Source organism: Rhinolophus ferrumequinum, chromosome 25 (assembly GCF_004115265.2).
Source record: "Rhinolophus ferrumequinum isolate MPI-CBG mRhiFer1 chromosome 25, mRhiFer1_v1.p, whole genome shotgun sequence".
NCBI classification, from domain to species: Eukaryota; Metazoa; Chordata; class Mammalia; order Chiroptera; family Rhinolophidae; genus Rhinolophus; species Rhinolophus ferrumequinum.
Genome location: NC_046308.1, coordinates 10856879 through 10884438, shown reverse-complemented (window position 1 = coordinate 10884438; position 27560 = coordinate 10856879). Strand labels below are relative to the sequence as shown.

The 27560-nt window shown below is 46.6% G+C and overlaps 1 protein-coding gene across 2 annotated transcripts in view; it reads left to right on the top strand.

The window, feature by feature from the left end:
- FBXO21 (F-box protein 21) overlaps positions 1-27123 on the top strand; it is a 37323-nt gene extending 10200 nt beyond the window's left edge. Inside the window, exons 5-12 of one of the 2 annotated variants that reach the window (XM_033097704.1) lie at positions 2014-2160; positions 2455-2591; positions 3559-3695; positions 7205-7384; positions 8421-8553; positions 14505-14716; positions 16147-16304; positions 24744-27123. In XM_033097704.1, the coding sequence (XP_032953595.1) occupies positions 2014-2160; positions 2455-2591; positions 3559-3695; positions 7205-7384; positions 8421-8553; positions 14505-14716; positions 16147-16304; positions 24744-24931 (1292 nt within the window). In that variant the 3' untranslated portion in view covers positions 24932-27123. The remainder of the gene's footprint in view (positions 1-2013; positions 2161-2454; positions 2592-3558; positions 3696-7204; positions 7385-8420; positions 8554-14504; positions 14717-16146; positions 16305-24743) is intronic. The other variant, XM_033097705.1, reaches the window with a different exon arrangement.
- The last annotated feature ends 437 nt before the right edge of the window (positions 27124-27560 follow it).

Sequence of the window (27560 nt, the reverse complement as noted above, 5' to 3'; positions counted from 1 at the left end):
CCCTAATGAGAAGTGAGGAGAGAGAAGTCAAGTGGGCAGGCCCGATGAAGGGAATAACTTTTTGTTCCTATTGAGTTGAACAAGAACAAAATGTGACTTGATTTTTTAAAAAATGATCTTAAATTCCTAGCGTATTACACCAACACTCCCATAAGTTGTGGTTATAAAATACATACATTCCCTACTCCCAGAGATTTACCCGATTCATTTTTTCCTTTCCAGTGTTTCTCACAGTCATGTCTCCGTTCTCGCCACCTCTCCCAGCAGCAGCTTTCTAGGGCATACTTGCTGTCATGAGTGTCACCCCCTCCTGCCCTCCTGTCACCCAACATACCAGTGCCAGTCCAGCATGAAACTAGCCCTGTCCCCGGGCCTTGTAGCCAGCTGAGTGCCTGGTTTTTTTATTACGTTTCTACCTGCTTTTCAATGCCGTCCGTAATTCAGTCCTCCCCCAGCTCCGAGCCGTTGTCCTCAGTGGCGCCCTACAAATACACCTGGCCGCACATCCTCTTTCGAGGTCTCCCTTTTCCTTTGCATTTCCTCTTCAGTCCCGCTCACCCAGGTTCAGCCAGGTTTCACTTCCATGGAGTCTCTGGCTGCTGCAGCACTTCTAGATTTTCCTCCCCTCAGAACTCAGAGTAGCGTTGACGCTAAGCTGTATTGCGTCATTTCTATTTTATGTGTGTACAAGTCATTTCTCCAACTGATTTTCTTGTGTCCCTTGTCCTTCTGTGTGATCGCCATATACTCCACAATGCCTTTGTGGGAGCGTCTTACAGTATCATCCAAAACAAAATGAAAAATCTGTTGCAGTTCATGAAAGTATCCTCACCACCCCGGAATCTTCTCAGACGCATACTGGAATTGAGAGTCATCCTATCTTGGTTATTCCACAGTCAAGAATAATTTGACAAGCTTTATTTTCCATAGCTTATTGATGAAAATGGCACTTCATTTTCATCTTTCAAATATAAAGTAATAATATCATTTCAAGTCACCTTCCAAATCAGTGTTGTCGGTATTGGGTACCGTTGAAGGTTTTTTAAGTGGCTGAGTGAATGGAAGTGGGCTCCAGGGTTTTGATCCTTGGGGACTGACGTAAATATTCTGATGCCATTGACGAAGTCTGGGATCATAGCATTAGGATGGAATCGACTTTGAAGTGGGACATAAATGCCTTCTGAGGAGAAGCTCAGTCCTAAGGAGGCCCAGGAGCCCATCCCTGGCTACTGGTAAAACTGGGACTGGGGTCCAGGCCTTTTGACACCCATTCAACTGCTTTCAACTCTTTGGGGTGTGGTGGGTAGGGGGTCAGGATTCTGAGCTGGTTTGAGACTGCTTGAATTTAAAATGACTCTCCAAGTGAAAATGTCCTATAGCCAAATGATGAAGTTAGCCCTTCAGTCTCTGGTTACAAAATTACCTAAGGCAGTGAAGAGGGGATTTTTAAGAGACAATGTCTCCAGTGTACTTTGTACAGCGTTTTAGCTGCAGGGTCCTGGAGTGTAACTGTTTCTGTAATTTAAAAGTACGGTTATCTTCAAAGGCCATTTGTTGGCTCTCCTCTGAGAGATAATTTGTTGTTGAAATGGCACATCTTTCGTTGAGTGCTTTCAACTATTTTTTAAGTTGAAGAACTGTCTTAAGTTTTCAGAGTTGTTGGGTTTTAAACTATAGAAGAATTAGAAAGGGAGAGAGAAAGAAGTAGCTTGAAAAGATCTCCTTTTAGCATTTATTTCTCTTTGTAATAGAATATCGAAATGTGCCACATACGGTTTTTGAGTCCATGACCTCTGAGAGAGGTTTGGTTTATTTAAAAAACTAGTGACGTGTAAGATCCCTCGTTGTGAGAATGATTTTTGCTCCTTTTCAGTGTCTTAGCAGCCAGACCTGGCATCCAAGATATGCAGCTTATCGTGGGATGTTGTGGCCCCACGCATCTGGGGTAAATGACAAACTAGTCAGAAAAGGGCAGAAATAGGAGTTGGTGGCCCAATTGTTGTTCCTGTCCAGGTGCCGTGTACATCGACCAGTACTGCAATCCTCTCTCGGAAATCAGCCTCAAAGACATCCACGTCCAGATTGATAGCATCGTGGAGCTCGTGTGCAAAACCCTGCGTGGCATCAACAGTCGTCACCCCAGCTTGGCCTTCAAGGCAGGTGTGGAATCACTTTGGGTCCCGCTGTATTTGCAAAGGGAAACCTAGAGTGATTGGTTATTAGGACATTCTGCAGTGTGTTCCCATTATGTCAGAAAAAAGCCATTCATGACACAGCCCCGTGTTCACCTGGATAATGTACAGGACTTTGAGTACATATTGTCTTCTCCACCCTGGACTGGTGACACCTGATGAGTATTGTGGGAGCGTGGCCAGTTTGCATGTTACGGGTCGTTGGGGACACTGGTCGCAGCCTGGTTTGTGCTTGTGTCCTCAGAGTAGATCTCTGTTTCAGGCGAATCCTCCATGATAATGGAAATAGAACTCCAGAGCCAGGTGCTGGATGCCATGAACTATGTCCTTTATGACCAACTCAAGTTCAAGGGGAACCGAATGGATTACTATAACGCCCTCAACTTGTATATGCACCAGGTAAACGTGGGTGTATTAAAAACAATTACATATATATACATGTTTGTAGGTTCATCTCTGATAAATTGCACAGTTTTTGAAGGCAAGTAGAACATCGTTTTGATCGCTCAGTGCCCAGTGAAACTCATTTTGCCTCTAGTATAAAGATATTGCTGTGGTTTTACCTATTTCATCATGAGTGTCCTCTGTCTAAAACCCTTGAGACAAATTCCTGATTAGAAACAGGTATTTCTCTGACCCAGTTTGGTCAGTTTGTATCTTATGAACACTGATCTAGGAAACTAATCCGGTCCTTTTTTTTTTTTTTGCACCGGCCTATGGGAAGATTGGAGTAAATCCGTGACCAGTTACGTCATTGATGTTTATTTTTTATGGGCTTCCTATTTGGCTCCATTTTCACATCTAATTCTGTTGCTCTATGTGCGACTTGTAATTTCTTTTGTCACATCTTACACACTTTTCCTTGAAATGGCCTTAAATTCTTTCTGGAAGGAGTGCCTAAGTCACAGGTCTGTGAACTTTTTCTGTAAAGGGCCAGAGAAGAAATGATGGGGGCCGTGTGCTCTCTGTCCTAACTGCTCAGTTCCACCATTGCAGCAGGAAACGAGGAATAGACAATACAAAAGGAAACAAATGACTGTGGCTGTGTTCCAGTAAAACTTTATGTGTACACATGGAAATTGATATTTCATATGACTGTCACATGTCATGAAATACTATTCTGACTTTTTTTAAACATTAAAACTGTTCTTACACAGGCCGTGCAAAAACAGGTGGTGGGCCAGATTTGGCCCATGGACTGGAGTGTGTCAGCCCCAGGTCTAACTAAATAAAATACTCATCCACTTAAGCCGCAAAACCTAAGTCTCATGCCTGATACACAGTCGGTGCCTGATAGAAATTTGCATTGAAGGCATGAGAACAGGTGGTTCATGTCTAGTAACTGAAGCATTTTATTCTCCTTTAGGTTTTGATCCGCAGGACAGGAATCCCAATCAGCATGTCCCTTCTCTACATGACAATTGCCCGGAAGTTGGGGGTCCCCCTGGAACCTGTCAACTTCCCAAGTCACTTCCTACTAAGGTGGTGCCAAGGTGCAGAAGGGTAAGCCATCTATAACATGTGGTCGGTCCTGAGGATTCATTCTCACAGTGCTGAGAGGCAGGGAGGAAGTGTAACTAAACAGGTTAGAAAGAGAACTGGCACGGTGACGGGGCCGGTTCATTTCCTGACTGTATCCATCTCGGTCATCTGGTTTGGGGGAGAAGGGCACTCTGGGTCTCTCTGTATTTCTCACAACTGCATGCGAGTCTACTGTTATCTCCAAGTAAGAAGTGTAATTTTAAAGACTCAGACTAGGAGTTCAAGGGCTTGTGTGGGCCTCAAAGTCTCTTTTGTTCCAAAGCAGATCAGAACAAAGAGTTGTTAAACTCGTACTTTCCAGTCTTCCATAAAATCTCCCCCTCTTTCCCCACACAAGAGACAGAGGCGGGGAGGGAGGATGGACGGGAGAGAGGGGGAGAGAGAACAGGACAGCCAAGCTCTTTATTGATGTGCAAAGCAAATATTCACGTTCTCATCAGCAGTGGCACTCCCGTTAGGCAAGGTTGGTGATTGATGTGCATTTTGTAGACCAGGTGAAGAAGTTCTGTTTTGTTCTTTTTTAAAAAAAAAACCTGGGCATAAAGCTCCTTTTCAGCTATAGTCTAGCTGTTCTGAAAGAAATAGTTCATCAAATAGGTAGATATATCTTCTCATTAAATGTGCCATTATTTAGGTTATTTAATTACATCCTCTTCTTTGAAACTACTTCCCAGTGACTAGCTCTGAGATACCCTTTGGCGAGGTGATGAGCATATAATAGAAAGTATCTGAGCTTTGAAGTCAGATTGGATTCAAACCGTGGCTTCCTTTGAGCCTCAGTTTCTTCTTCTGTAAAATGGGGCTCAAGTTTTTCATAAAGCGGTTTGGAGGATTAAATGAGATGATCCAGTGCTTTACACTTCTGGTAGAGTTGCTGGCGCATACGAAGAAAAAATATATAACTGGTCTCTGTATTTCTACCTCTTAGCTTAAGAAGTAAAATGCATATACAGTTGGAGCTTGTGGGATATCCTTATCTTTCTGCCTCCTTATCTTTCCTTTCTGCCTCCTCTGCAGAGGTAACCACCAGTTTAGTTTGAAAGTATTTATTTCCATGCAGATTTTTATAGTTTCTTACATACGTATTTTTCCTTAAATAATAGGTACAAGCTTCCCTTTTTTCCAAATGTAATATGTTCCTAAAAATGTATTCAGTGGTTTCTTTTTTGGATAGCAGGCACCCACTTTCCATAATTTTAATTGGGAAAAATGATTTTTTCAGCCCATTCCCTTTCCCTGAATAACCCAACCGATTTCCCCAAATATCTCTAAAATATTCTTAAATGCTTATATAACAATCCACCAGGGATGTCTGCATAATATAAAACATTTAAAACACCAATTACCATATTATTTACAACAGTAACTTATTGCTGGGTATACTTGCATGCGGTAGCAGGATCATTTTTCCTTCTTAGGCTACAGTGAACATACCCTACTGAGCAAATGAGCAATGAAATAATTTGTTAGCGCCCCAGGCCCCAGGCAAAAACAAACATTGAGATTGAGACCCATCAAGGGCTGGTACGTCAGGGACAGGCAGGGATGAGCCTGAAGGTGCTCAGCTAGCTGCCAGGAGCTGGGCTGCATCCTCCTAGCTGCCTGGGCCTGCACCCAGACCATATTGTTTATTCACTGCCTTTCTCATTGGTCCCAACACCTGGTAGGTGAGAGAGACCCCCATCAAGTTCTTCAAATAATTGCCCTGGCTGTTCTCAGCCTTTTGCTCGAATCTAGATTTAGAATCAGTTCATCATCGGCTTCCTTCAAAACCCCGGGTGGATGTTGATTAGCGCCAGAGCTTACTGGGATCGTATGCACCGATTAATACGAGGAATATTGCCTCTGACTCTTTCTGTCTAAACATACCTCCCGTACATTTCAGTAGTCTTTAATGCCATTAAAAAGATTTTATCATTTTCTTCATCAAGCTCTTTGACATCTTGTTAGATTTATTCCTATGTCCCCTAAGTTTTTGTTGTTATTGTAAATGGTAATTTTTTAAAATTATGTTTTCTAAGTAGTAACATTGTACAGGGTTATGGTTGATGTTTAGATACAGGTCTGGTAATCAGCACCTTTGCTGAATAAGTGATTAGTGTTAATAATTTGTCAACTTTTTTGGCTTTTCTCCATAGACAGTTGTGAATCATGACATTTGTTTCTTCTCTCTAGCCTCAGTAAGTTTTTGTTTCTTTTACTTATCTTATTCTGCTGGCGAGGTCGTCTTGTACAAAGTTGAATAGAAACAGTGATAGCAGGCACTCTTGCCTTGAATCTGACTGTAAATGGACTCGTCTGAAAACTTCACCTCAAGCATGAAGTTTGGGGACAGTAACTTTCATTGGGATTGTCAAAACTGCCTTCTAAATTCCTAGTTTGCGAAGAGTTGTTTTAATAACTTGGCAGTAGCTATTTTTTTCTAAAATTTCTTTTGTGTGTCTACTATGGGTGTCTTTTTTAGTGTTTTTATGCTGAAATCGATTTTTTAATGTTCAACTGCCCTTTCATTCTTGGGGTGCATCTAGCTTGATCATATGGATTCTTTTAAATACATTGCTGTATTTGATTTGCTCGTATTTTATTTAGGATTTTTGCCTATAAATTTGTGCGTGTATATGTGTGGTTCTCCTAGACTCATAAAAAGAGTTGAAGAGCATTCCTTGTTTCTGGGACATTTATATATATGCCTCGCTATAAAGGAAGGCTATTAATACGACTCAAGGAAGAAATCGGGGCTTTTTAGCAGCTCAACAGAAAACCTCTCATGTGATTTGCAATGGGCGTAAGATCAAAGTGAAACAGTTGTTCAAGGAACAAAATAGAGCTCTTAGTGGCCCAGAGACCCACCTAAGTGCCTCAGGAGTGCTCATAGAGTGTACTTGCGGATGCAGTGAGGACTGGCTTCCTGTGACTGCCTCTCACTGCTCTGCTCAGCGCACCCACCCTGTACAAGAGCACGGGGGAAGCCGTGTGCTTGAGTCCAGGGACACAGCTCCCTGTGGTCTGGAGCAGGTGCCCAGCCTGAGGCCGTGGGTGGGCTCAGGTGTGTGACCACCTGAGCGTGTCTGCAGAACTGAGGGCAGAAGACCTGTGCAACGTGCCATAACTTGCATCATAGCCCCAAGGGGCCTGGGGCCCAGGGCCCACAGACATTAACTACTGCTCATGTGTGGGATCAGCCGAACTTCCGATAGATACTCCTGGCAATGAGTTTGAGGATCAGTCTCCCCGAAAAACGACATTAGATGGCATACATCATACTCTAAACATCAGTGTACGGTGGTCTTAACACAGCAGAGCACGTCTAAAGGGTCAGGGTTTAAACTTTGGACAAGGCCTTGGTATTTTCCGCAGAAATGCGACTGTGTTAATCCTCAGTCTCTGATGTGAGCTGCTCCTTGGGGGCTCCCACACCGACCTGTTCCGCTCTGATCACACGTGGCTGACTCCGTGTGTTCCTTGGATAGGGCCACCCTGGACATCTTCGACTACATCTACATCGATGCTTTTGGGAAAGGCAGACAGCTGACAGTGAAAGAGTGCGAGTACTTGATCGGCCAGCACGTGACTGCCGCGCTGTATGGGGTGGTGAATGTAAAGAAGGTGCTGCAGCGAATGGTGGGAAACCTTTTAAGCCTGGGCAAGCGGTAAGGTTTTCTTGGTTTTCTGATACCTGTGTGGAGTGCGTGTCCTTGAAGGCTTGGGTTACCTTACAGAGAATTTTATTTAACGAACCTCCCTGCGACATGGCAAACAAATGCCGTGTGTGCTGTGCAGCACAGTGGGGATCTCAACAGCTGTCACCTATCCTGGACAAAACCTGGTTCCTGTGACATGAGGCCACCCAGATGTAAGATGTGCTAAGTGAGTGTTCCCTGTGAGCTCTGCAGTGGACGCAGGCAGTCCAAGGCCTTTATAAATACCAAAAGCATTCTTCAGGAACGAGAATGTTTTGGACTGGCAGAGATTCTCTTTCGGGGGCAGGATGTTCTCGTGTCCAGGTGCTTTGTTATCTTTTCATTTATACCTCTGTATCACTTAGGTAGAATTCTCTCTTTTTTTTTTTAATAGGCTTTATTTTTTAGAGCAATTTTAGGTTCACAGCATAACTGAGCGGAACGTACAGAGATTTCCTCTCTCCCCTGCCTCCGAGCACACACAGCCTCCCCTGCCATCAACATCCTGTGCCAAAATGATAACATTTGTTACGGTCAATGAATTGACATTGACACATCGTCAGCCACAGTCTGTAGTTACAGTAATACATTCAGGTTCACTCGCTCTTGGTGTTGTACATTCTATTCTACTGCTTTCAGTGACCTGTGTCTACTGTTACAGTATCACACAGCACAGTTTCACTGCTATAAAAGTCCTCTGAACTCTGCCTATTCAGAATTCATTTTTAATTATGTACAGTGTTACTGAGGTGACTACGTAATGAAAATGCTTATGGTTTTAGTTTAGTGCGCATCACCAAAGTGAGGTACAAAATTTATGTGTGTGTGTGTGTGTGTGTGTGTGTGTGTGTGTATTAAGACCATTGTAACTATTTGCTGACTAGAGAGGAAGTATCAGAATCAACATACGGGATTTGTGTCAATTATTGCTAAAACCCGAGCCTTGGAAAAGAGGGTCTTGTTCAGAAGCCCACAGGGTAAGACGAAGCTCTCTCTCCGCTGCTAGGGAAGGCATCGACCAGTCGTACCAGCTCCTGCGAGACTCGTTGGACCTGTATCTGGCAATGTACCCGGACCAGGTGCAGCTCCTTCTCCTTCAAGCCAGGCTCTACTTCCACCTGGGAATCTGGCCAGAGAAGGTAATTATTTTACTTTGATGCTTTGCACTTGCCTTAGAGAGGGAAATCCTAGCTTGAAAGGCGGCTCTCCCAGGTTTATCCTTACATTAACATGGGGGATAAACACAAATCTGTTCAAAGTCTCCCAGTCTTGACCCATAAATCAAAATTTTTTTTGTCTCCTCTTATTCTAATAAAAACCTGGTTATAGTGCCAGGAGTTGCCCATTCCCTTTGTGTTCAGGGCCGTAAGTACCCAAAACGACAGGTTCTGCCCTGCCACTCACCCTCTAGTGCCCCAAAGATGTGTTTTCCCCAGATCACCCTGACTCAGCAAGGGAACACAGAACCTGAAATGCTCATTCTCCAGCTGTGCTGTTAGCAACTCAATGGACCAGGCACAAGCAGCCCTGTTTGACACAGGAACATTCAGTTCTAGATATGTTCAGGTCCAGCTGCTGGGCCAGTTAAGGACTGGTTATGTCTTTGAGAAGCTGTTGAATCTGATACTGTTTCACTTGGAGTTCTCAGTTTTATAATGGCCCCTGCGGCCAGCAGCAAGCACTTTCAGAAGGTCGCGGTGTCGGGGGTCAGACGCGCTCCTCGGGGAGCTGTGGGAGTAGCAGATGTTTACATCCAGTCGCGTATTGCAGTGCAGGAGCAGCTGGGCGCTTCCATCACGCCCTTGCTTTTCCCTGGGAATGTGTTAATAACACGTTCTGTTTGGAGCATCCTTGTGAGAGAAGTGAATTCTGAGCTGTCACAGGGTCGTCCTCATAAAGTCATCTGCTCGTGTTATTAGAGAGTGGTGGAACCTCTTTCTTGAGAAAGTAAATCGTCTGAATGACTTGACATTGCTTAGATCTAAATCGTCGCCTTTACTCACAACTTCGAAGATCTAAAATAATTCTAAGAAAGGACACATCAGTAGGAAAATCTCTCGACTCCTCTCTGAAGAAAAGATGGCATCTGTGGCCCAGGGAGCAGCGTCAGACAGTTATCATCATGTGACCTGGTCAGACAGTTAGGGGAAATCTAGACTCCACCAAACTTACCACCTTCCTCTCAGAACCCTGTTGTCTAGGATTTAATAGCTTAATTTTATTTTTTTTTATTTTTGATGCTAGTATATACAAAATTAATTCTTGTCACTTTTTACTTTAGATTCATTCAGAAATTTCATAACTTGTAAAATGCAGAGATCCTTTCAAAGCAAGGTTCTTTATAAGTAAATTCCATGCTTAAGCGGCCCATCGGGCTTAGGAGAGGTGAGGTTAACATCTCCTTTGCGGGGGAAAGTCTGCAGAATCTCTGCGTCCTTACCCTCCACCACTGACTGTTTGCTGGGGAATCCCCTGGGGGTCCGCAGAATGACCAAGGCTGCCTTCCTGGCAAGCAAATGTCACTAAAACAAGATCCAGACATGTTACACGCAGAACATATGTGCTCCTGATAACCATTCATTTATTCCTGGCAGAGATACGCCCCCCATTCAGAGATCAGGGATGGAAAGTGGCTCATTCCCAAGGCGTAGCTGACTCCCCTCCGTCAACACATACCCTGGCCAGGGAACCGAGACAGTGAAGGGAAACTGTGGGGCTCCCCAAGAGGAGGGTTCCGGGGGGGCTGGGGTAATTAGAAAAGGCTCCTCTGGAAGAAGGGTTTGAGGTGGGCGTGGAAGGATGGGAAACCACTTCAGAAGGCAGAAAAGCAGCTTACTCCAACGGGCAGGAACAGCGAGCATGTGGCACGAAGGTGGGGAGCTTGGTGTTTGCAGCGGAGGGCCGCTTGACAAGGGTCTCTGCATGTGTACATGTGTGTGGAAAGAATGTAGTTTTCAGGGCATGAGATCTGTGTGTGGAGGGCTTAGAATCTGCTTGACCTGGTGAGGTAAACGGGAAACCTTCCCGAGCTGGGAAGACCAGAGGGTAAGCTTGTTTTCAGTTGCATTAAATCAGGAAGAGCTAAAATAAACAAGTCCACTTGGTCACGGGCTCAGTAATCTGAGGTAGTTGTGGCTGCAGAGAGTGTGTGATGGTCAACTTTGAAAGTCACTAACACTTAACTAAACACTTCCTTCCAACCCTGTGGGGTGCATACTGACTTTGTGCCATTTTACAAAACTGAGGCACTGAGAAGTTGGGTAACTTGCCGAGGTCTCCCACACAGGCATGGATGGACCCACGCCCACCCACAGGCTGCATTCCCTTCCCCCTCCCCACAGGTCAGTGGGCTAAGGCAAGATTGTCTGTAAGCAGCCAGCAGTCAGGCACGTTCTCCTGCTGCCAGGCCTGCGTCCCTGTTTTGAGCTGTAGTTATCCCTTCGTCTTCCTCTGCATTTCAGTGGGAAAGATGTCGGTCGCTCTTGTTTTCCAAGGCAAACCCACCTGTGCTCTGGGTCCAACTCTCCAGCCTTTTCTCGGATTGCTGTTTTCCTTTCTTCTCTTAGATCTTCAACTCCCTGTTTCTACTGTCTACTGTCAGCATTAAACATACTCAGAATCTCTCTCATCTTTGGCGAAAAAACCAAAAAGCACTCCCATGACAGGCCCGCTGGCATTTCCTTGCGGCGGTCTCCTTATCGCTCCGCCCCCACAGGGCTGAAATCCTGGCGTGCTGGCCGGCCTGCGAGTGGGACGGCCACCTGCCTCGCCTCCCACGCACTCCTCAGAGCACGGACACACATTCCCAGCCTTGCTTCTCGCCAGCGGCTCTTGCCAAGGAAGCCACTGACCCCTTTTTGATAAACCATTCTCTTTGTTGCCAAATCCAACAGATGCATGTCTTCCCTTATCTTTTCTCATTAGTGGGGGCCACTTGCTACTCAGGACGTGCTGTTCCCGTGACTCTGTGCTTCCTGGTTCCCAGGCTCTTGCTAGTTGCTTGTCCTCTGACTCTCCCTTAAAGGCTGCACACCGTAGGGAAGTTTCTAGACTTGTTTTCACTCTGCACCTTTCCCCCAGCTGACCTCACCTGTTCTCCCACGACTTCGGGGCCTGCCTGGACCCCGGGCTCCAGAGCAGCGTGTCCAGATGCCCCTATGTCCGCACGTGCCTCTGTCTCCTGGGTCACTGCCTCGGCCTCCTGCGTGCTCTCCATCCACTACGCTGAGACGCTTTGAACCTGGTTTATACACTGTTGTCGGAGTGATCTTAATCCAATCTCAGTTATATCCCCTCACTGCACAGGATCCTGTGGGTGGCTCCCCCAGTCTTGAAGGTCTGGCTCATTTTCTTAGTGTGGCTTCCTAGGTCCTGGGTGGTCTGGCCCTCCTTGCCCGGGCTTTCTCATCCCACGGTTGCTCCTTCTGTACTCTCTGCTGCCACGACCACCTCCTCCTCCATTTGTCCCTGTCCTTTGTGTCAGTCCTTTGCACGTGCTGCATCTGTGCCTGGGCACCTTTTCTGTCCCTCAGCTCCATCTCTGGCTCCCTTCTGCCTCTGACGCCCCCTCTCTGGCCCCTTCTCCCATCGTGCTGCTCCACTCGCCCGTGCCTTTTCAGGATGAGGACCATCACTGTTTCGTTCTTTACTGGAATTAGTCCCCTTGCCCTCAGCACAGTTCCTGCCACACAGTAGGTGTTTAAGGGGAAAGGCTCCGAGAGGATATTCAGATTTCCCAACAACTGTCTGGCCACGTGACAAATGGGTGTTTGGAGAACAGACCTGTTTTGGGGAGGGAGGACATGTTCAGTTTGGGGTATGTTGAATTTATTGGGACCTGGAACTGGGTGCCACTTGTCCCTGAACGTTTGGCCGGGGGCACAGCATTACCTCAAAAGGAGAGGAGCCCACAGACAGGTGGGCATCCAGAGGATGGAGCCAAGCACTTTCAGAGAGAGCCTTAGGGGATCCTGCCGTTAAGGGTACAGAGCAAGGCCTGCAAACTACAGCCTGGACTCAGAAGTTTTATTTGCACACAGCCACGTCCATTTGCTTGCTTGTCTCTGGCTGCTTTCCCGCTGCAACAGCCAAGGGGAGTAGTTGAGTCAGAGACCATATGGCTCACAAAACCTAAAATATTTACCCTCTGGCCCTTTACCGAAAAGATTTGCCAGTCACGAGGGATAGGCTCCCTCTTCCAAGATCTGTACCCCAGAAGTCATGGACTCGGGATTCTAGGCCAAGACATTGGTTTGGACACATCACGGTACCCAGCTGTCAGCACTGCCCTTCGGGAACATAGGAGGTCCATATCACCACGTCATCTCCGTTTCTGCCCCCTCCCTTCACCCTGTCATCCACACATCAAGGGAAGGAGGGGAGGATTATCCCTGAGCCTCATCTCCTCCTCTGGTACTGGAACTGCTTTGAAGAATCCAAGTTAAGCCTGTTTCCCTGCCCTGGTGGGAGAGCTGCTAGGAGAGGAGGAGAGGCTGAGTCTGGAATGCAGCAGAAGCCTCGTTAGTCCTAACAGGCTGGAACTGATAGGGGAACACAAGGAATGCATTACGCAAACCCAGTAAATAGAAGCTGACTGTTAAATCCAGTGCTTTTAGCTACAAAAGATAAAGGTTGTTAGTGTCCCCAAGTTAAAAGACCTCTATTGGAGGGCGGGGAGCTGGATAGGGATTGTCTCTCAGCTCAGCTGGCAGTGGTTGAAGCAGGGTTTGAGGTACTTGGTGTCAATTCTATTCTATTTTTTAAGTGTCTGAAACTTTTCTTACCAGTTCGTTAAAGTATCCCTACTCTTGCTTTGTGTTGATGGTGCCGAGACCTGGGGTTTGGAGTTAGCCCCAGATCCCATCCCCACCCACATTTTCAGAACCCCATGACCTCGGGCAAGTTACTTCCCTTCACTAAGCCTGATGTCTGCTACTCCACTGGGCTCATTATGAAACATAGTGTATTGATGACCTGCAAGTGGGGAGGATTAAATGAAACAAAAAAGTGGTGGGCTTGGCACAGCGACCAGTGAGGAGCAAGTGTTCATTAAAGACCGAGATCCTGCACGTCTCAACCTGGAAGGCAAGACTGGGTTTTCGAATAAGAGCTTACATTGCATACAATGGTAGTTTTCACACTTTGACAGGTTCAAAATATATCAGGAAATAGGGCTGTTATTAATCATCATTTGATAAGCAAATAAATGAATTCAAAGGGAAAAACGGCGAGTTGTACAGATCTGGGACTAGAATCCAGGTGGCTCAGTCTTAGGACCCAGAAAGTAGGGAAAGAGCCTGTTTCCAAAAGACAGACGTGTCAGAGGCCGTCTGCTAAGGCTGTAATGTAACTGTGTGTTTCATGTCCATGTGTGTATTCACGTTACTAGAATTTGATTTTCTGTAGAGACACCAGGTACAGTAGGAAGAATACAACCTTGAATTCTGCTTCCACCAGCTAGTCATTTAAATCCCACAGAGATGTGGTTTCTCCCTGCCCCTTGGATACCAAATGCCATTGTCAGTTAAAATAATGGAAGTGACCAGGAGGATCTCAGAGCCCTGGTAAGCTCTGCACGGTTAACATCAGAAACTAAACTAATTTGCGTCCCTTCAGTGGCTTGTCTGTGACCTCTTCCACCTTCCCCAGCACTGAGGCAGCGCTGTCAGACGTCCTCTTGGTCTTGATTGAAGTGGCTTAGCATTTATTTTTCCTCCCCACTCATGAATGGCAGCTTCAGATTGTTTCCTTTCTGTGTCTAAAAAACTGAACCGACGCTGACCAAGAAAGCAAGACAGTTTGCGAGTTCCCCTAATCCAAAATGTGCCCGAAGATGGCAGACGCTTGCCTCCTTACCCCGTGCCGATTCTCGTCCTCCGTGTCTCCAAACCATCCCTTACCTTCACGCTGCTTGAACTGGGGTGTCTGGGGCCAGTTCCCAGTTTCAGAAGTGAGTGCACCAAGCCCGGGCTTACGGATGGAGCACTGACTGGGGAGAGCCCCTTTGGCCCCGCCTTGCCGTCCTTTGTCAGGTTAGGTAGGTGTAGTGCAGTGGAAAAGAAAAGGCCTAAATAAAAATATTATCACCTAGTCTTTCTGTCTTGTCCTGAAGGTGCTTGACATACTCCAGCACATCCAAACCCTAGACCCCGGGCAGCACGGGGCGGTGGGCTATTTGGTGCAGCACACCTTAGAGCACATTGAGCGCAAGAAGGAGGATGTGGGCGTGGAGGTGAAGCTGCGTTCCCACGAGAAGCACAGAGACGTCTGCTACTCCATCGGGCTCATTATGAAGCACAAGAGGTGAGTGCCCCACGGCGTGCAGCGCCGCAGGGATGGACGCACCGGAAGGGGACCCGACGCCCAAGCAGCAACTGAGCGCTCACCCCAGGATGGACCGGAAGCTGAAGTGTGTCTTTCATCTTTGTGTTTTTAAGAAGGGACTGGCCTTCCTGCCTGGGAGACTTCTCAGGGTTTTGTGACCTTCCATGTCTGACCCTTTTGTTTGTGGGAAGACGGAAGCAGCTTTCTTTCAGTCTCCATCTTGAATCTGAGTTGTGGGTAGGGATTTGCTGGCCGGCGGGTGTGCTCAGGGTGGATTTAGGTAGAATTAAACTATCCTAAGTGATTGCACTGATTTACATCCCATCAGCAGGCTGGGAACTGATTGCCAGACCTTTAAAAAAGCACTTCTGTAGTAAATGGCAAATGGTATTGCATTGTGGTTTTAATTTTGCGTTTCCCTGGTTACTATGCAGATGAGGTTCTTTTCATAGGTTTCCTGGGCATTCATGTTGCCTTTGATTAAGTGCCTCTTCGAGTATTTCACTTATTTTTCAATTGCGTTCTTTGTCTTTTTACTGATTTTCAGTCATTCTTTTTTTGTATACTGGTCTCTGAGTGCACAGAAGTTGCAGATATCTTTTCCCAGGTTTTGGCTGGTGTTTTCATTCCTCTGTTGCATTCTATTTATTTATTATGGAAATTTCAAACATATATAAGAGCAGAAAAATGACTGGAATGACCCAGGTGAAGTTCCCATAGGAGCTTCAGTGGTTATCACAGGGTCAGTCTTCAGTCTTCACTGTTTCCTCTCCACCCCGCCCCTTCCTCCCTGGAAGCAAATATCAGATGTCATTCATCTGTAGCTCTTTCACTGTGTATCTCTACAAGGTAAGGGCTCTCTCTTTTGTTAAAAATACGTTTACACAAAAAAAACTAAAAAACAAAAAAACATACATTCACCATCTTGTAAATGTATTTTAGCTAAGAAAAAGTGTAAACAATTCCTTAACCTCATCAAATATCTATTCTATTCAGATCGTGTTTCCCCAATTGTCTGTCTGTCTATACACACACACACATACTCCCGATTCACGAAGATAGTTTAAAAGTTCTGCATTTAACCTAGGTCTCTGTTCTTCCTAACAACCAATTTTGTGTATTGTTGTCAGGCCTGGGTCCAGTACCATTTTCCATATTGATAACCACTTGTTGTCTCGTCACTCTTTGTCAAAAAGTTTATTCTTTTCTAACTGAAGTGCCATATTCACAGCGAGAGGGGTTTATAAAGAGGGGCAAGGGTGTCCTGGAAAATGATTCAACATGGAGTAAAAGCAGGTAAATGTGTAAGAACGGGAGCTTCAGAGAAGCCAAGCCACGATTCCTGCATTTCACAGTTGCTGTGACCGGGTCGCAGGGAATTGATTTGCCCTTGCTCCTGTGTTCGTTAGGTACGGCTATAACTGTGTGATCTATGGTTGGGACCCCACCTGCATGATGGGACATGAATGGATTCGAAACATGAACGTCCACAGCCTGCCTCATGGCCATCATCAGCCCTTCTACAATGTTCTGGTGGAGGATGGTTCATGCAGATACGCAGCCCAAGGTAAGTGGCTAGTTCTTGTCTGTACCTTTAGTGACGCCTGGGCTTGTTTTAAGCACACCTTTGAGCGCTCCGGTGCGGTGAGCACAGGTCATCAGTTTATTCCAAGATGGCCGTGCATGTCCATGGCTAACCTCGCTAGGGCCAGTATTCAGCTAAACCCGGGTGGTATGTCCTGGTGCGGCCGTACCACTGGTGACGTCACGGTCCTCAGGGTCTCCCCTCCATCACCACCACAGACAGCTAGGACCCTGTTCCAGTGTGGCTGCTGACCTCTCTTCTGATTGGTCATTGCTTCTGCCAATCAAATGCCCAAAAGTCCTGCTTCCCAGGCACTACCATGGGCTCCCTCCAGGTAACGAGGGTCGGCTTGTGCTCTGCCCATACCCCCTGCTTGAACTGGAGGGCATTGAATGGACACTGTTGGGGGAGCCACCCTAGCACCCTCTAGCCTCCTGAGACCACCTCAGTGAGGCCACCGTGAGGCCTGCAAGCCACAGAGCTGGCTCTAACAGCACTTGTGCTGGTAGGTGGGCCACTGCCAGCCTGACAGTGCTAGCCCAGGGCACTCCTGAGACAGACAGAGGGAGCCCGTGCAGGCAGGTTAGAGGCAAAGTGCCTTCATGTGAGCCTCCCTTTTCTTAATTCCTCCATTTAATGGGATGAATTTATTGCCTGCCTGCCTGTCAAGGCGTTCATGACATTCATTTTTTTGATAAAAACGAAGGCAAATACCAGTATAGTGCAGCTCCGTGACAGGCAGCACTTTTGTACTGACCCCACTTGAAGACTCAGCCATTTTCCATCCTCATCGTCAGACTCTTACACACGAGGAAACGGAAGCACATAGAGGCGTGTAAATATAGAAAGGAGGAATCCAATCCTAGGCAGCTTGGCAAGGAGCCTTATCCATAAGCATCAAGCTGCACCTTTTTGTGCCTGACCTGAAACATCAGGCTTGACCTAACTCAATATTCTGGTCTGGTCGGTGCATTAATAGAAACACGCTGTGTATAAAAATCTCACGGATCAAAAAGCCTATAAAAACCTTCATAGGAATTATTGCTAATTCATCGGAAGGTGAGAGAGGGTCATACGCAGCAGGAGGAATTCTGTTTAGAGAGCGCAGGTCGCTTTAGCCCCTGTCACTATTGTGGGGAAGTGGTAGGAGGGGCTTGCTGTGTGTGCCCCGTGGGAGGCAGAGGCGCGCGCAGTGATTTCATTTAACTGGAAGTTGTGACAGAAGAGGACACTCACAGTGTCTAATAATCAGCACGATTTGGAAATTGTTGAATGATTCGCAGACTCTTTGTTCCCCCCAGTAATCACGTGGGGAGCGTTTCCGACTGTACATCACGGAGTGTGTCACAAGCATGCAGGGAGTTGCCTGTCGTCAACCCTGCTGACCAGCGTCTGCGGCTTTGCCCTGTGCATTCATTGCTCCTTACATAGGTTTGATCTTAACACTTTCAGGGTTTGATACTTGAGTTTCTAGACACGTTTATGTTAACTGAAACATGTTTAGAGGCGGTGGAACGATATTTGGTTTTAGGTGTTCTGAATTTGTCCAGTGTCCAGTTTGAAGATTCGGGAATTGTATCTTAAGTAAACATGCAATGTAAGGTGTAGAGTCATCGTTGTAATGACTTTGTAAGCAAGTTAAATATCTGGTTGTCAGTTTTACACTCCCTAAAACTGAGATTGAACTAAGTGGTTGTGGGTAATGTTAGCAAATTACCTTTTTAAATTTTAAATTCTGAGGCTTTTAGAAAATGCTTAGACCTGACCAACAGTCTCGGCTTATGGTAACTGTCCATCGTTTTCCACTAGTGATTCTGTCACTATATGACTGGAATGACCCAGGTGAAGTTCTCCTAGGAGCTTCAGTGGTTATCACAGCGTCAGTCTTCACTGTTTCCTCTCCACCCCGCCCCCTCCTCCCTGGAAGCAGATACCAAATGTCACATCTGTAGTTCTTTCACTGTGTATGGCTACAAGGTAGGGGCCCTCTCTTTTGTTAAAAATACATTTTAAGTGTGTTTCCTGGACGTCTGTTGTGTGCCAGCCGGGTGCCGGGTTTGGCGGTAAGTGATGCAGAGGCGTCCCGTTGTAGGTTTCCCCAGAAGGGCACTCAGGGCTCTTCTCACCCTGTGGGGCTCCCCTGGGTCACCTCCTTCACTCTCACTGTTGGTGCATGTGGTGGCCACTCCCAAAGCCTTATTCCCATCCAGGCTCTTTTGTGGGCCCTTGGCCACATCTCTAAAGGCCCCTGGGCATCTGCACTGAGGAGTTCTTCAGGTGGCTCAAATGTTCCTAACTCATCGCGCCACTCCTCACCCCCACCCCCGTCTGCTCCTGCGCGTCTATGGAATTGTGCCACCCGGGCACCATCTCTCCTCTGCCCCCGCACCCCCATCACATAGCCAGTTAGTCAACAAATCACACTGATTCCATCTCCTAAATGTCTGTCTCTCATATTTCCATCTACTTATTTCCATTCCTGTTGCCCTGCCCTTCTTGATGCCACGAACATTGTTTGCCTAAATTACACCAACTTCCTAACTAGCACCCACCTCCAGGCTCACCCTCCACAGGGCATTTCCTTAGCAGCAGCTAGAGGACCTTCCACTTATTTCAGCTGCCTGTCAGAAGTACAGTGTTGGCCGACCAGACTCCTTTGCGTGGCCCAGAGGTGATCTGGACCCTGCTCACAATCCCATCTCTGTTCCTACCCTGTCATGCTCCAGCCGGATCCAACTTTTTTGTTCCTTGAGATCATCATTCTCTCAGGTCTTGCACAGGTGGCTGTCCCTTATGAACAGCCCCGCCCCCACCCCCAGCTTTGGGTCCTTCAGGTTTAATGCCACCCCTGCCCTTCCCCCGCTGCCCTCAGATTGGGCGTCTGTGCCTGCTCTGCGCGACCTGAGCACCCGCCCTTCTGAGTCCTGGCGCCTTCACCTCCACTATTTCCCACCTATGGATCCCGTTCCTTCGCCCCATCATGAGCCCTGTGAGCGCACAAGCAAGTCAGCCCTGTTCTCTGATGAGGCCCTGGCACCGCCCGTCATTCCAGACCCCTAGTCAGTGCTCGCGTCCGGCTGGAGGGACGGAATCCCTGTCAGAGAGGTTTGTCAGCCGAAGTACAAACTAGGGGATGAGCGCGAACTGTGTGACCGAGAGGCTAACTCTCTTTTAATCCAACTTTGGAGTAAGAGCATTTGAAACGTGTGAAACAGTTAAAAGAACACAGTGATACCCATCCCGCACTCGCTCCACTAGAATCAACAGCATTTACCATATTTGTTTGAACTACAGATAGAGATTCAAATTTTCTGCTGAACCATTTGAAAGAAGCCTGCAGACATCATGACCTAAATAGTCAATCATGCCTGTTCTAAGAATGAGGACGTTTCTTCCTCTGCATTACCAGTTACATCATCACACCTAATAAATAAAAATTATTTTAATCGTTATCTAGTATTCAGTCAGTATTCCAATTTCCCAATTGTCACAGAACAGCTTTTACAGGGTGTGTGTGTGTGTGAATGTGTGTGTGTTCATTTTTAAATCATGATCCATCCAGCCAGGATTTATGCACTGCGTTTGGTTGTTATGTCTCTTTAGTCTCTTTTTAATAAAGGACAGTTTCTCATTCCTACTCCTTTTTTTACTTTTTCACAAGACTGACTCTTTGACGAGTGCAGGCCTGTTGTCTTATAAATGGCCTAACATTCCAGATTTGTCTTACGGTTGCCTTATCTGTGCATTGTCTGTAAACCAGAAGTTAAGTCTGAAGCTTGATGATATCAGGTTGATATTTTTGGCTGGAATCCTTCTGTCAGATGCCGTGTGCGTCACGGTTGCGTCTCATCCAGAGGCCTGTGGTGTTTGATGTCTCTCTGTTCGTGCGGCGAATTTTGGTGGCTTGGCTGAGATAGCGACTCGTTATAAGGCACAGTGTTCCCTGTGCAGTTAATGAGAAATCCAAGGAGTCAGCCTGTGACATCCTGTGCGTGTCCTCTGCCCCAGTAACCTTTCTCCTTACGGTTTTAGCACCGACTGAATTTCCTCCCCTACGTTATGATATGAGAATTGTAAAATGGTGGTTTTTCTACTGCTGTTATTCCCTCCGCTTCTGTACACAAGAGCTCTCCTCCCTCTCCTTTTCTCCCCTCCTCCTCCTGCTCTCCTTCCTCTTCTTCTCCCTCCTCCTCCTCCTCTTCCCTGCTCTCCTCTCCCTCTCTCCCCTCCTTTTTTCTCTCCTCCTCTCCCTCTGGTTCTCCTTTTCCTCTTCCTCTTCCTCACCTCCCTCCCCCTTTCCACTTCTACCTCTATCTTTCCTCACCCCCTCCTGCCATAGATGCCTGGATTTTTGTTTAGTCAATGTGTTAAAATCATTTGGAACAATTTTATGCTCAAATTAGCCCATATTTAGCCAGTGGGAGACCTTGAGAGGCTAAATTTTTAAAAACACTTATTTAATATATTTTTTTTTAACATTTCTGGGTTAACTTACTTGCATTCAATTATATTGTTTTTAAACTTTTTCTTCATCTAAATTTTCAACCTTTGGCTCCGTGATCCTTGTAACCAGGGTAGAACCCATTGTTGAATGCTTTTCTGATTCATAGCTCTCCACAGGGAGTTGAAGAATGAATTATAGACCACATGCATGCATGACGTCTTCGAATAGTTTTAGTCTGCACAATTAAGGGAGTTTTTCCTTCACCGTGTGAGATTTCACCTAAATCCTAGTGGAGGGATAGACAGCATCTTGCATAGTTATCATTTTCCCCACCAGGGGGCGTGCTTTAATCCTTTCTCGGCACCAGGTGGGCGACTCGGGTCTCAACTTCCCCTACGCACTTCTTAGATGCACTTAGATATGTGGGAATGAATGTCACAGATGCTCTGAATTTCAGTCAGCTGCCCATGCGAGGAGGTCAGGAATTCAACTGCGATGTGAACATCGACTTCTTGTGCGTGTTTTGTATATAATGACAGCACCCTGGAGAAGGCTTGGTACGTGGTCCGCCCTCACCAAATGTTAGTTCCTTTTTCTGTAATTTGTCTTACACTTCTGACCGAAAGTTTCCAGCACACACCCACGCGCAAACAGCCCATGGCAGTCTGCACATGCTGGCACGTGTGTGAGGATCCCCTCACATCAGGCGGGGGGCGGGGTACATTTTCAAGCATTTCAGAGGGCAGTAGGGCGCTCTCTTTTAAATTGTAAAAATCTCAGGTGCTCATTCTTCTCCCCTCGGTCCCTCCACTAGAGAAACACCTCACCCAGGGGGCCTGTGGTCCCCTTGTTATAATCACACATCAGTGTCATGCATAAGGACTGGCCTGGTAGCTCGGGCTGTACCTAAACTATGGCATAGTAAGCCGCAATGGAATAAACCGGTTGCAGGTGAATGCTTGTGTGCTTGTATGAATAAACACATAAAATAATTCTGAATCTTCTCTAAGTACATACAATTATATGTAGATACACAGATGTATGTTCATAGAAGGACTAGATACTAGAAAGATCCCCGCACACTGATAGTGGTTTCCTCTTGGTGGGAGAGGCGGGGACCAGGGCCGGACACCTGCCCCCACAGGACTCGTAGGTGGTGTTTCCATTCATATACTTGTGGGTAGCTTGAAAATTTAAAATAAGCAGACACATGTCTCTGGAAGTTTCAAGGGAAGGGGAAAGACTTCTCAAGATTTTTCCAGGACTTTTCAGTAGTCCCTGTTTAATATTTTGCTCAGTTAAATTTTGTACCCCTTAGATTTCTCTCTCGTTCCTCTCTAGTAGATTTTTTTTAAAACCTTGTTTAGTGGAGTGGGATTTATTTTCCCTTCATAATGCATCGTTGCCAACTCATCATAGTGTTATTTCCTTCAAAACATTGTTTTAAATTAATACATTTTTCCTGTGACGCTGGGAGCCCAGGCAGCTGGATGCGCTGGATTCCGTCCAAGGCCCTGGAACAGCCAGCGGCGGGCTGTGAGCAAGCACCTTGTGCACTGGCGTCCACCCCTTGCGTGCTGTCCCCGGCGCTCTGCCGCACCTTTCATGCCTCTTGTATGTCTGACTTTCTTCACAGCAGGCGCTATCACCATTTTGGTCTAGACAGTTCTCTGTTTGTGGGGCTGGCCTGTGCATTTGCTTAGCAGCATTCTTGGCTTCTGCCCACTCGATGCCAGTAGCAGCCCCCAGTCAGGACAACCAGGAATACCCTGTCAGAGGCAAAGTAGCCCCCGGCTGAGAACCACTGCTCCTGACAAACTGGCGGCAAAGCCGGAGTTCTGAATTACGCACTTGAATTCTTTTTATCTGAAATAACTCTATTCTGCCGGTCCTGTGACAGGTAACAGTGGTCCCTTTAGAGCAAAGGGACTTACAGCTCCTGCTGACATTCCCGATTCTTCTCCCTCCCTCTGATATGCCTGCGTACCTCCGCAAGAAAATCCAGCTGTGAAAACCTCAGCAGCTGACCTGGCTAAGGCACCAGGCCGTGGGGACGCCCCCCCTCTGCCTCCCCAAGGGAGAGGCAGCGGACACTTCGTGCATTGGGGGAGGGGCGGCAGGAAAGGGCATTTTCTCAGCCAGTGGCATTTTGAAACATGGAAGTTGTTTTTACACTTACTGATTTTTCCGATGACAGCATTAGAAACTGTAGAACACAAGGAAGGACCTAAATCACCTCAGCATAGTCACAGCAGAGAGGGGTCCCAGTTAGCAGACTGCCCGCTCTCCTGTGTGAGAAGCGTGGCTGGTCCTGGTTCCTGCAGAGCGCCGTCAGCTGCAGCCTGTCCTCAGCCTGCGCCCGCCCCCCCTCTCGCCCGGATCCCTCCTGCGTGGCAGTCGCCTTGCCCTTCCCACGTCCGAATGTCTTACATTTGAGGCCTGGTTGAATCCGCCTGTGGGCAGGTCCTTCACTCTGCTGCAGTTTAGCAAAAGGGAGTCGGACCACCTTGTCTGGTGAGCATTCTGTGAGCTGGAGCCCGGCACCGTGTAAGTGCCCAGTTTAAAAGAATCCATTTGAAATAGGTAGCCATGCCACGTAATGCAGCAACCCGGATATGTGGCCTTCCAGGCTCGTCTAAGGAGCACGTAGGTTCTTACGTTCCTCCACAGGGTCTTGACAGTGCACGGCTCATGTTCCCGGCTGTTAGGCATTTCACCTCCTATTTTGCTGAGTGCACGTGCCATCATGTGCTTACATGGTGACCTGCATCCGGACGTGCAGGCTGTTTTCACTGTTTCGCTATCGTAGGTGATGCTGGGATAACCTCCTCGTTTTCATCCTGTGCACTCCGGGCACATGGCCTCTGGGTGGAGGCGACCGAGTGTCCTGAGTGTGTTTCAGGACGTTTGGGGATGAAGCACTGCACTGTGGGTGTGAGTCAGTCCGACGCCAGGCTTGTGCAGAGACTCACTTGAGTTAATCCCAATGATAGGCTGTGCAACGTGTGGCTTCGTGTTGGTGGGAACCAGCGCTGCCCTGGAACGCGGGGAGGGCGGGGGCGGGCTGCCTGGCGAGCTCCTTTCTGGTGCCAGGTCATGGGAGGTGAGGCTGGGCTGCTTCTTCTGGGGTGGGGGGCTGGCAAGGAAGGGTGCACAGGGGCCGTCCTTTCATTGGGCCCCTGGAGGAGTCCTCTTCCAAATACTTGGGGGGAAGAAGCCATCTGAAAAGATTTTAGCCTTTAAAATACCTCGCCTGCACTGTCCTCTTTTTTTTTTTTAATCCATCTTAAAGGAGTCTTACTTTTTATTTCTTTCTCTAGTAGCAAAATAGCAGGGTATGGAGGTAGCACGGTTTTTTAGATTACACAAATGTCTGCCCCCACCTCCATGTCCAGTCTGGAGCTGGCAGCCCCTTGTCTGTTCATCCCCCTTGATCTCGTGCTGCCCTGTGAAGTACTCGCCTTCCGAGGCACACAGCCACTGCTGCAGGGAACTGGGGTGGAGCAGTGTGGTCTCTGTGGGAGGGGCTGTATTAGTAGACAGGTACAGGACTTGTCACCAGATGATGTATGTGGAGGCTTTGGAAGCTTAGCCGCTGGTGACATGGGGCAGGCTGCAGTGCCCTGTCCTGTCCGTTTGGCTGTGTGTTAAATCAGTGAGAGGAACACGGTGAGTCTCTGGTGTGCCAGTCCCAGGAGACTGCTGGTCTTTGCTGAAGCCGGACACCTTGTTCAGAGAATAGGAAAGTACTTCTGTTCGCTAAGGAGCTGTTGGGGACCCCATGCCTCCATCCCTCCATCCTCCAACTGCCATCCGCTGCCTTTTTCCTCTCAGCTCCTCCAAATTCCGTAAACACCTTCTGTCTTTCCTGTTCCTCCGCTTCAGAAGTGCCACTCAGAAAAGGTTGCTCAGAGGTGGTCTGGATAAATGACGCCGCAGAAAAGTGTGTTAACTAGAACGTGCCTCTTTGTCAACAGAAAACTTGGAATATAACGTGGAGCCTCAGGAGATCTCGCACCCCGACGTGGGACGCTATTTCTCAGAGTTCACGGGCACTCACTACATCCCCAACGCAGAGCTGGAGCTCCGCTACCCCGAGGACCTGGGCTCTGTGTACGAGGCCGTGCAGAATATTTACAGCGCAGAGAAAGAGCACGTGCAGTAAGTCCTGAGAGCACAGTACCTCCGCCGCTGCCGTCTTCCAGGAGAGCAGGATTCCGGAAGAAGCCTCCACGGACCCCTCTGGAGTCACCCGACCAGGAAGGCCACTTAACCAGGAGTGCCGCTCGCCTCCTTCTGAGTTTAGATACGCTCTCCTCCAGCTGCAAACACAACGCCGCTCTCCGCCTACACTAGTGAATTCATTTGAAAGGCACTGTGTTCAGTGGCATGGCTTGTATGCTCGTCCTGTGGTGACCGTGTGTGACATTCTGTCTTCATGAGGTCTCACCGTCGACACTCTTATCTTCATTCTTTTTCTTCACTTTCCATTTTGTCTCTTAACATTTGTCTCAGAACATTTTATTTGCTGGACAGATGGGGTTACACGTTTGCAGTCATTTCTTTTCTGATTTCTCTGTGAAACACGTGCAGTCCTAAATCAGGATTGTTTGTCTTTTACCCTGAATTTAGTTGCTTATTCAGAGGTGAAGCTGTAAGTGATCTTGGCAGCATCTTGGAGATTGAGACGTTAACAAACTAATCATTTACATTTGTTTTTTTCTAATTGAAACAGATTTTTCAGGCATTTATCTTGTTCTTTATTTGAATTAGGGGGATAATACAGTTTTCCCTTCCACAGTCCCCTGTTGGATTTATGCTCCTATCTCTTTGAATCATTACTTTTCTACTTTATTACATAAAATTCTTTGAGAAAATGCATAGTAATGGCGTTGGTGATGGATTTTTAACATGTTCATCTACTATTCCTCCCTTTAAAAATTAAGTACCTCTTTTTTCTTTTTTCTTTTTTTTTTTTTTTAATTTTTAAAATCTACTCCAGTGACATAAGTGGATCATAAATCAATGATTGGGTCTCTTTATAGTGGGAAGTACAATCTAATGTTAAAATGTTTGCTTTTAGAAATGATACTCTGTGGTCTCCGAAGACAAAATGAGGTTTCACTTTTGTAACCAGAAAAAAGGAATAGTGAACCTTAAAAATGAACGAAAAAGGTTTCATGCCCCCTGTCATTTCTTAGAATCACTTGAAGACCTTTTTGAATGTGGCAGGGTAGAAATAAATATCTTTCATTTTAAGAGTGTTTGATCAGTGGGAAGGGAAGCGTGAGTGTAATCTGCTTTCTCGAGTTACCATTGCCATGAAAGCGTAAGGATGAAGCCTGTACTCAAGTCCTACGCGGGGTCTGATGTCTTATTCAGACTCCACTGGCTGCTTTTCCATGTTCTTAGTAACTGAGCATGAAGGTACCAAGTCTGTATGTAGCTCTGGAACTCCCACCATTTTCGACCTACCTGGTCTCAAGTGAGCTAATCTTGTAGTTCACCATTAGCAGCTAACTTCTGGAGTTAGGACCTAGTTACTTTACTCTCTAAGTTTAAAAGACTCCAGTTTCTGTAGTGAACGAGGCTTTAGGGAGCGGGAACCTAGTCCCGCCTCGCTGCTTGTCTGTCCCATTTGCATGCAGTATTTTCCCACCATGTTTGATGACTGCCTCTTGTTTATCCTTTGGAAACCCTGGGATGACCGAGACAGGGAAGCCACCTGAGACATTTAATAGCAAGTGACGGCTGTTAAGCAGTTATTAGCAAAAGATGGGGATTTGGCCACCCGACTCCGTCCAAGCCTGAATTCGCTATCATTCAGTGTCCATGTTCCTCGTCCGTCCAATCCAAAGGCAGACGATTTGGACTTGCATTTGAAATTGTGACCACTCACAGTGCCCAGCCTGCCTGCGGCTGGGGGTTTTACACTACTCGTCTAAAGGTGAAAATTAGAAGATGTGGAATAACTATTAACGAGATGCATTACTAAGAAACTGTGGCGCATGCTGAGAGTTATAATTGTTGGTTTTCTGATTGGATTTCCTTTTTTTCTTCGAGTAACATCAAAGCCAAGAAAGATAGTTTTACCTTTACTGACCCAATGTAAATATGTATCTAGACTGTTTTTAAATGTGTTTCTTCATGAATGCTTCATTTGGCTTCCGAAGGCCTGTCTCACCTGTGTAAGTTGGTATTTGGGCACTTTATATTTTTCTAAAAACGTGTTTTGGATCCTGTACTCTAATAAATCATAAGTTTCTTTTAAAAATTTTTTCCAAAAGTTTCCAACCCTGTTATAAAAGTAGAACTTTCACAATGTTAAAATATTAAATATTTGGATATAGTAACTTCTCTTCGAATGAATGCCAAGATTTTTTTGATTTTTTTTTTGATTTTTTTTTTTTTTTTGTACAATGATTAATAAATGGAACTTATCCAGAGAAACCACACAAATGGCATGCCCGATTTCATTCCAGAACAGAAAGCCCCGCCACAACTAGCAAGTGTCTCACTTTTCTTTTGGTCAAAACAGGCAAAAATTTGCTCTGCTGTATTTACTTTCTCATTATTGGTAAATGAACAGGGTACCTTTACACTATGATTTTCCTGCCACACGTGAATTTTGTAAGCTCACTAGTCATCTTGAGAGTATCTGATTATAATGCAAAGACTGCAGCTTTTAAATAATGTTCAAATACATGTTTATAAAACAAGCACTGCACATGCCTTGGGGGAAACCCGGTTCTTGGGATGTCATTGACCTGAGAGCTGGGTGACACACCGCATTC